The following is a 10570-nucleotide window of genomic DNA, read 5'->3' on the forward strand; positions in this document are numbered from 1 at the left end:
TACCTAGGTAGAGCTAGTTAGTAAGTTAAAAAAATGTATATGGCGATTAAGCTACACTGAATATTCCGCGTTTCATCCACTTTAGGAGGCGCATAAGCCTGAAGAGTCCTAGAGTGGATGAAACGCGGAATATTCAGTGTTACTTAATCGCCATATACATTTTTTACCTTTATATATATATATATATATATATATATATATATATATATATATATATATATATATATATATATATATATATATATATTCAATTGAACTAAAATATCATATTTAAGCGTATCTTACGACCTGGAAACATTCAAAATTGAATTCAAATTGGATTCGTATCGCAAAAAATAAAAACAAATAAAATAACATCTACGTAAATCGCGATATATCCAAACAGTCGCGCGAGATGGCCCAGTGGTAAGAGTTTGGGCTTCTTACAATGAGGTCCCGAATCTCGCTAGATTGAACCATTGTTATCATATTTAAGCGTATTTTGCGACCTGGCAACGTCGGGCGGCTTGCTAGTGATATTACTAAATACGATGATAGCAATTGCATACTGTTTTTTTAGTACTTGTGCAGAATACGAACCAAACGAAAACATCCGAAAACATCCGAAAACAAACGACAAAGGAAACGAGAACAGAAACGAGGACAACAGCGATGACAAAGTGGTTAGTGACAACCTGGATATGTCAAGTTCGAATCAAGTTCGTTCCAGAGAGACATTTTCAGTCAGGGATGTTGGCAACCTTCACGTAGCCGTTCCCATAAATACTCTGTGTATTTCTAGAAAAGAATTTTTACTAGAAAGATATCGAGGAAATGAATACCAACAATAGAATCATCTAATTCATAGAAATGAATGAATGATGCCACCACCACCACCACCACCACCACCACCACCACCAACAACAACAACATTAAAAACACCTCGTCACCACCATCACCAACGTAACCACCACCACTACCACCACCACCACCACCACCACCACCACCACCACCACCAAAAAAACAAAACAAAAAAAAAAACAAACAAAAGCAACAACAACAACATCTATCTATATAAAAGCCAAGTACGTCCAAGGATGGAATATTGTTGCCATATCTGGGCAGGAGTTGCTAAAAACAGCCTATCCTGCCTTGACAGAGTACAAAATAGACTTCGTGGCTTAGTGGGGGATGCCCTTTTCTCTACCCTGCAACCTCTCTCCCACAGAAGAGACGTTGCGAGCCTATCCTTGTTTTATCGTTATTTCCATGGCAGGTGCTCGTCTTAACTCCAATCTCTGGTCCCGAAAAACATCCGTCTAGCTGAATCCACTGTGAAAAATTTCCCCCACTCTATATCTGTGCCTAAATCAAAACGCGGATTCCATGAACAAAGCTTCTTTCTTAGAACTGCACGCCTGTGGAACTCTGTTCCGTCTGCCTGCTTCCCACCGGGCTACAAATTGGATGTGTTCAAGTCCAATGTTAACAAATTCCTAATGAACCGCCCCCTTAAGTAAACACTTCATCAAATCTCCACACTAACGTAATGTACTTGCAATAACCCTTATCCCTGAGTGGCTTCCGGGCCTTGATAAGTGGTGATCACTGTGTAAAAAAAACAAAAAAAAAGACAATAACAGCACAAAAACAGACGGAAAAAAAGATGGAAAAATGGAAAAATTTGTTTAATTTTATCTGCATAAAATCTTTATTCGCGAAAAAAGAAAAATACATTCAGATGTTTTTAAGGATGAGATAAAACGAAAATAATTACTAATTTTAGCGGAGTTAAGCAACAATCCTGGCTGACATGTTAATCCTAGAAAAGGAACACAAACATCAAAATAAAAGTCATAAATATAATATTCAACATACTGTTTTCACTCGTTAAAACTATATGCGTCAGTAGAGAATTTAATTCTAGTGCGTTTGGTATAGAATCTTTGTTGTTTTGTTATTTCCTTACAAGTTCTCGAATGTTAAGTATCCGGTACTTTAACCCAAAAGCTAAATTGCGACCCTTTCTTTTGAAGGGCCCAAACTCCTTGGACGGTACTTGACGACTCCCTGGTATCTTCTCCATTTCTCGATTCTTATTTCAAATGTACCGGGGATTTAATGCGGCGGATATTTGACGATGTAGCGTTCGGGTCGGCCGGACGAGGAGGAGACTCCAATTTTGGCACGTGGAAATTTTTCGACGATATCGAATAAGCTGGGGTCCTTCTCGTATTATACTCTTTTGTTTCGCACGAGATCGAAGATTGGTTATATTTTGGTGCTGGTGTCCAATCGACCAACCGAGGTTGCAAGCGGAAAGACATACTGTGTTTCGGTGCGCTGTTATAAATGAGCGATCTGCTTTTTTCCACGTTATAATTTGCTGGCGAGGGTGCACTTTCGGGCTTTCTCGGACTGATTCGGCTTTTTAACGAATATTTAGGATTTGCTGCTATCCCGTCGCGATAAACTGGTGTTTGTGAAAGGTTCGGGGCTGGGATAAAGTCAATGGGGTGTGGCTTCGGCCGACTACCGAAAGAAAAGCTAGGGGCTTGTTCGTATATAATATGCTTCGTACCACCTATAAGTGATGGAAGTTTATATTTCGGACCAGGGGTGCAGTATTGTTCCGGAATGTTGCCTCTTGGTATCGTCATTTCTTTGTAACTGACGCAGAATAATTTTTTAATCAAATGAAAACGTTTTCAGTTCCCATAGATAATAATATTCTTGCTTGACAAGCAGCCTCGCTTTCGACAAATCGTATGATGACGTAATAGTAACGCCATCATAATAAAATTCATCACAATCATGAAGCGGCCGATGTTCGTTTGTGCGCACTTTGTCTGCGCAAACCCTGCGTTAGTCACCTGGGTGTTCCAACCATAGTTAGTCCTAGTGGATGTTTACACACTCAATACAAAAATGGTTATAGTGTTATTATTTTGTAAAACATAGTTATCGTGTTGGTTCAGGATATAACTAAATAAAATAAATTATAAAACTAAGCAAAATTTAAGATATTACATTAGCTAAGCTCATAGTTACAAGACTGCAAAAGTAATAAATTGTAAATGAAATAAAAATCCCATCAAAAATTATCATAAAAAAAAGATACTAAATCATATTAATTTCATATTAAATATTACAGATTAGCTTAATGATGCATAATATGCGTTTATATCTACGAAATTTATATTCCCACTGGAAAAATACAAAAATATATAAATCATAAAATTATACCTAGTAGATGTAGTACAGTTGAGCTAGCAGGGTCAGTTGGTAAGGAAAACATGAAAGGACGTAGTAAGAATGGATTTCTCCTTTTCAGTAATCTGATATACGAGTTTCACAGCAAAATGTTATTAAAAATATAACACCATATTAACAGGTTTTATTTGCAAAATGTGACAAAAATTAAATGCGGCAAAAAATAAACTTGAAAAAAAAAAAAACAAGGATAAAGACGTGGTTAGAAATAGGTTAGTTTTGAAGTTAATTTCTAAAAACCATTTAATACATGCCAGCATATAAAATGGACATTCAACCAAACGACTTTGTTTCTTTTTTTTTTTTTTTTTTTTTTTTTTTTTTATTGGTTGACTTTTCGTTAACCCTGCGTTAGTCACCTGGGTGTTCCAAGCATGGTTTAGTCCCAAAAAATGTCCATGGTATTATTTTGTAAAAAAAAAATTATCCTGCTGGTTCAGGATATATTTAAAGTCCGTGTTGAATAGTTTGAATCACTTGTATCTTGTTTACATTAATAAAAAATAATACAATAAACAAAATTATAAAACTAAGCAAAATTTAAGATATTACATTAGCTAAGCTCATAGTTACAAGACTGCAAAAGTAATAAATTGTAAATGAAATAAAAATCCCATAAAAAATTATCATAAAAAAAAAGATACTAAATCATATTAATTTCATATTAAATATTACAGATTAGCTTAATGATGCATAATATGCGTTTATATCTACGAAATTTATATTCCCACTGGAAAAATACAAAAATATATAAATCATAAAATTATACCTACGTTAGTCAGCTGGGATAACTGAACACTCCAGAAGAACAAAGCGACATCTACCTCCAAGGAAAACTGAAATACAACTGCGTCATACCACGTATGCCATACCCTCACTGTTAGGAGCATATTGGGAGGGAGGATGGTTTGGTTAGGTTGTTTTTTATACGGAATATCAACCCTTTTTGGTTATTTAATGCCGAATCCAGTTATTCTTTAAGCTTTTTGTATTTTCAATCGCTAGTAATCGTTGTAGTGTTTGGTTTGGTTGTTTTAGAGTAGATTTTATCGTTTTTGTTCCTTGCCCCGCAGAACATGAACGAGTTTTGCAATGGGAGAGGAAGAAGGATTACAGTATTAATGTTGGTACATTTTAAGTTATGAAACCAGTCAGGAAGTGGGGGAGATAGAAAGAGAAAGGGGAAATGGGAAGGGGAGAAAAGAGGGAAAAGGTGGTTTATTGTTTTTTTTGTTTTGGTTTTGCAAAACATAATTAATTTTTGCAAAAAGAAGTAGAAAAACAAAAAGCATCAATGTTAGGTGCATTTCGTCTCAGGAAGCCAATATCTTCAGTCAGCCTGATCTGGTAGCACCAGGGGATGGAGGAAATAAATAAGTTACCAACTAGGAATTATGGGCATTCAAGCAAAATTGGGGGGGGGGGACAAAACACTCCATGGGACTAACGCAGGGTTAATAAAACAGGTAATTATATTTTGAACCAGTCAGAATCATTATGATTCGGAACTTACTGAGATGAGGAATTTATAATCTATATATTAATGCCCTATATATATATATATATATATATATATATATATATATATATATATATATATATATATATATATATATATATATATATATATACATATATATACATACATATATATACATATATATACATACATATATATATACATACATATATATATACATACATATATATATACATACATACATATATATATATATATATATATATATATATATATATATATATATATATATATATATATATATATAGGCCATTAATATATATATATAAAATAAAAAAAATGAAAATAAAGGTTAGCTAACCAGGTTTCGTTCCTCACTTATCAAAGCTAAATCGAGGAAAATACGATTTAAAACAAGCAAAAAAGTCATGAATATGGCGGGAGTAAGAACCCCCCCCCCCCGAAATAAACGGGGGAAAATTACATAGAGACTAAATTAATTATGGATCACCAAGATTATGTCAATAAAATGTTGACTATATTGGGGGACACCTGTAAATTTGTTAAATTAGGTCCGGTAGATACTCATTATTCTATTGTTTCTATCGAGACCAAGTTCCAAAAACAAATTGTCGGATGAGTCAAAAGTGAGTTTATTTTTCTGATTTAATTCGTCCTACTGGTTCATTCTTTTGTACGCTGTCAAGGCAGGATAGGCTGTTTTTAGCAGCTCCTGCCCAGATATGGCAGCAGTATTCCATCCTTGGACGTACTTGGCTTTTATATAGATAGAGAATTGCATCAGTAGTGAGATATCTTCTGGAGTGGTAGAAGGATCCCACCATCTTTCCAGCGACCTTGGCAACAAACTTGATGTACGTGTTCCATTTCAGATCAGGAGTAAAGGTCAAACCCAAAAGCTTGTCAAAACGTGGGGCCTCACCTAGACGAGAGCCATCCATCACAATTGATGCCAGATGGGGATCAGAGCGTTGATGATGATGAAGGATAGGAGTTTGGTTTTGGATGCATTAAAGGTAACCAGCCACGTCTTCCCCCACTGAACCACGCGCTCAAGATCAGAGGAGAGAGAATCAGAGAGAACTTTGTCATTTACGGCCTTTGATGTGTTGCCGTAGATGGTCGTGTCATCAGCATAGATGTCAACGAATGATTTAAGTATGTGTTTAGGGAGGTCATTGTATGATGCTCTCTGGTATGCGTAGTTTTCTAACACGGTAAATGGAGCACTCTTTCTTTGCAGCAACCTTAGCAATGTTAAATACTGGTGAGAAACGTATAAACTTCTAGCTTCTCTCCCGAATGAAGCTCATTTACTCCTAGGGCTGACCTCCACCACAGATATGAAATGGAAGAATTACATAATCTGTTGCTAAAGTTTCTGAAAAATCGTTCGATCACTCCACCACGCCAGAAAATATGTGGTTTCTAATGCAATCCTATTCTTGTATATGAGTAAGCTACGCCCTAAAAGGGAAATTGGTACCGGATAAAGGGAGGTACCTCTCAGGTAAATTTTTCTTGTCCTAATAGAGTGCCACATCAACTTCACAATCTAGTGGGCTATGATATTATCTCTTCCCGACAGAACCTTTTCTCACCAAAGAGATGTTGGTAAATCAGATATAGCTCAAGAGTGTTGCGATGAATTATATAACAGAGCACGTATGGTTGCTATACACAAATACCGAGTCGTGTATGAAATGACGTCACGGTAAGAAACAAGAAAAAGGCTATAAAAAGGAGAGAGAGAGCATGTTAGAGATGTAGGCGACGTCACAGCCGTAACGCGAAGTCATGCGTGGTGAGAGAATGAGGAAATAAACGTCATTGCTATAAAAAAGGAGTCGAGTTGTTACTTGTCCTATGTTCCTTGCGACAATGTGTTGGGTTGATGTGTGTAGACGTGTTTACTACGTTAGAATTATACCCAACGACCTTTTTTGCCAGGCTCTCTTTTAGTTGTGAAAGCTTTGGTTGGTTCAATAAAAGTTAAACTTCTGTAAAATAAATACTATGCTGTTATAGATAATCGAGCACTCTATTGAATTTCTACCACACTGAACCCCCACTCTCTCTCTTTTCTCTCTTTCTTTCTCTTTCTCTCTCTCTCTCTCTCTCTCTCTCTCTCTCTCTCTCTCTCTCTCTCTCTCTCTGTAACGTGGTTGTGTATAAAATTACATTTTGAACGCGACGTCGTGTAGAAAAGTCTCGGAAAGAAACAAAGAAAAATACATTCAACACGAATTTTTTTCTGTTGAAAAAATGGTATTTATTGCCGGTCGTTTCAACACGGAGCCTCTGACAAGTATTTTCAAATCCAACAGAATATAATCACATTCCTGCTTTTTCCTCTTTGGATGGTTTAACAGTTTTCTTAATCTGTAGATATAAGCAGGTGTTCTGTGTATAATTCGTTCAATAATTCACTGTCGTCTTACATTTTGCAAAAGTTCGGAGCATTGATGAGTCTGCATCTTGTTTAGAGTTCCTTTCTCGCTGACAATGCTATCTATCTTTCCTTTTTACCTCCTTTTTTCTCCGATCTCGATGTCTATATAACCATTTATTTCTGCCCCGTCACGCTAGCACCACGATTTTGTTGTATATTTGCCTGATGCTCAGGAATTACGTCAAAGGAGTCAAAATTGGGGACGTAGAATCCCCGAAGATTATGTCAGCGAGACTGACCGACATTTCAAAGCAATGCGTGGTGGAATGTTTTGACGCCATTTGAGCCTATAAAATACAGGGAACAGACAATGAGAAAAAGAGAGAGCGGACAAGCTAAGCGACACATTTTCTCCCCTGCAAAACACGTCAACCCCACCACGCGCACCGTCACTAATGTCATAACTCTCATTCTGAAACCGAAAAGGCTACTTTTAATAAATAAAATATTTTATAACCAGCTGTGTGTGTTTTGTATTATTGCTGCCAAGTGTATATATCGAGGCAATGACAGAGTTTTATGTTGCATCCCTCTGCCTGTTCTACAAGTACTTTAACCGTGAATGCTCCGACGAACTGCAAGCACTTGTACCCCCTCGACATAAACACCCCCGACAAACCCGACAAGCAGCTAAATCTTACCCCTTCACAGTAGAGATCCCTAGATGTAAGAGAGCCTTCTACTCCAGTAGTTTCTTCTCCAGAACCGCTAGACTTTGCAATTTCCTTCCGGGTTCCTGCTTCCCCAACTGTACTGACATGCAGAAGTTCAAGTGTAACGTGAACCGACATCTTGCTGCCCAAATCCCTACATAGTACCCCTGTAGCTTATGTCCCCTGCATCAAAGTGGCAATGTGCCTTGTTTGGGGTGAAAATGTAATATATATATATATATATATATATATATATATATATATATATATATATATATGAAAAGCACATTTGACGACCGAATATATAACATATATATTCATTTATTTCTGTGATGTCACACTAGTGCCATGGTTTAGTTATTTGCATATATCTCAGTGGTTGCGTTACATCTATCTCTCTTTCACCCTCTCTCTCTCTTTCTCTCGCTCCCTCTCTCTCTCTCTCTCTCTCTATATATATATATATATAACAGTAGATGTATGTATGTGTGACTGCGCGTATAAATATATAACCGATGTAAACAAGTTCTTGCCGAGCCGTTACCTTAAATAATCAAATTATACCACATTCCAAAAACTAATTATTACAACACTGTTGTCCTAATAACTACCGTGCACTCTTTAACCTTTATCCTTGAGTAGCTTCAAGCCTTGACCCCCTTATAAAAAACTCCTTACAAGTTAAACCAAGCTACAGCATGTATTTACGTAATTTGTATTAATTTTTGTTGATGTTCAAACTTTTGTTGTTACATAATCTATTGCCAGACTGAAAGGTTATGAACGTGTGACGTCATAATACCAACAACTCGCGCCATTTTATTGCGACGCCATTTTATTCCGACGCCATTTTATTGCGACGCCATTTTATTGCAACGCCATTTTATTGCGACCCAATTTTCTCATCTGTTTTGCTTCGTTGACGCGAAATATTTGTCTCATTTTTTTCTTATTTATTCGTCAATCATTTCTGGTTCTGCAGTTCGTCCATACAAACGTGTGTCTATTTGATTAGTGTTGGATTTGCTTCGATGGAATCAGATGAGAAGGAAAGCGTGCAGGAAATGAAGAAAATAATTGAAGAATTAAGAATGAATTTTCGATGATGAAGAAGAAAAAAAAAAGGAAAATATAAAACGAGAAAGGGAAGAAAAGAAAATTAAAGGAAGGGAGGGAGAAGAAACAAAGAAGAAAAAGAAGGAAAATAGCGATTAGTGTAAAGAGAGAAACAAAATAAAGAAAAAGGAAAGAAAGATGGAAGGAAACGAGGGCGAGAGAAGAAGGATAGGAAATTTGTATTAAGGAAACAAACAAACAAACAAACAAACAAACAAAACAAGCAAACAAAGAAGCAAACAACAAACAGACAAACAAGCAAACAGACAAGAAAACAAACATAAAAACAAACATGCATACTTCTTCGTTATTGCAACAAAATCCGACAGGCGAAAAATTGGGTTTTCATTAAAAGACAATCATAATTACTCTTTTTTTTTTCGTCAATTTCAACAATCATCAATTGTTACAATTAGTTAAATATTTCTGGAATATTACATAAAATATGTATTTCCATGATTCAACGAAAAAAAAAATGATTTCGGTCATGTTTGTTTTGTCACGTATGACATGTGACGTAAACACAAGGAAAACAACTCATAGTTCGTAATAACAATTTTTTTTTTACACAGTGATCACCACTTATCAAGGCCCGAAAGCCACTCAGGGATAAGGCTATTGCAAGTACAGTACGTTAGTGTGGAGATTTGATGAAGTGTTTTGATGAAGTGTTTACTTAAGGGGGCGGTTCATTAGGAATTTGTTTACATAAAAAAGGGGCGGTTCATTAGGAATTTGTTAACAATAAAAAAAAGGATTTTATTAAATTGAAAACAGTTAACAAATTATAAAATGAACATAACGTATGACTCATAGTTTGCATTTTTTTCTTTTGAAATTTTTTTAACCGAAAAAAATTTCCACTGATTCAGTGTATGCATGTTTATATTAAAAATGTCTTCGAAATTGCCTCAAGTTTTTGAGTTTTCAATAATGAATTACCTCCCCTGTTAATATAAGTGCTCTTTAGTTAATATGTGAACAAAAATTGTTAATTTCTTCGAAAACTATTTTCTTTAATAATAAATTTTCTATCTTACCGTTTTTCGTACTTTTTGCATATGTCCATTACCGTGACGTGACAATTCTGTGGATACCATTGGCTTCAATTGAAATTGAAATTTCGAATTTCCATACAATAACGAAGAAAGCTGTGACTTGCGATGAAACGAGCCGTTCTTGTTGCGTAAAAGAATGGTGTGACTTCGATGAAAAGTGGGTTCTGTACGACAACCGGCGACGCTCAGCTCAGTGGTTAGACGTCGACAAAACTCCACGACACTTTCCGCACCAAAAGAAAGTCATGCTGACTGTTTGGTGGTCTGCAACCGGTCTCATCCATTACAGTGAAAAAATACTGTCAACAAATGAATGAGATGCATCAGAAACTTCGACAACAACACACAGCATTAATCAATAGAAAGGAGCAAAATCATCCTCTACAAAAATATCCGACCGCACGTTGCTAAACCGACCCTGCAGAAGTTGAACGAATTGAGCTACGAAACTCTGCCTCATCCACCATACTCTCCAGACTTCTCACCTACCGATTACTACTTTTTCAAGTATCTCGACAAATTTTTACATGAGAAATGC

The 10570-nt window shown here is 36.0% G+C and overlaps 2 protein-coding genes across 2 annotated transcripts in view; one reads left to right on the plus strand and one right to left on the minus strand.

Moving 5' to 3' along the window:
* LOC145280148 (uncharacterized) overlaps nucleotides 1–10570 on the plus strand; it is a 276844-nt gene that overhangs the window by 120455 nt on the left and 145819 nt on the right. The gene's annotated exons all lie outside the window — the stretch shown is intronic.
* LOC145280146 (ciliary microtubule associated protein 1A-like) lies at nucleotides 1657–2757 on the minus strand. Its single transcript, XM_080131916.1, has one exon. It carries the CDS (start codon nucleotides 2637–2639, stop codon nucleotides 2076–2078), a length of 564 nt encoding a protein of 187 aa, XP_079988042.1. The 5' UTR covers nucleotides 2640–2757; the 3' UTR covers nucleotides 1657–2075.

The sequence above is a fragment of the Euprymna scolopes genome, chromosome 7 (genome assembly GCF_053919585.1).
Source record: "Euprymna scolopes isolate OS-2025 chromosome 7, ASM5391958v1, whole genome shotgun sequence".
In the NCBI taxonomy this organism is placed as follows: Eukaryota; Metazoa; Mollusca; class Cephalopoda; order Sepiida; family Sepiolidae; genus Euprymna; species Euprymna scolopes.

Bases quoted from the DNA above. Each gene is read 5' to 3' on its own strand.
- LOC145280146 (XM_080131916.1), bottom strand. From the start codon at position 2,639: ATGACGATACCAAGAGGCAACATTCCGGAACAATACTGCACCCCTGGT.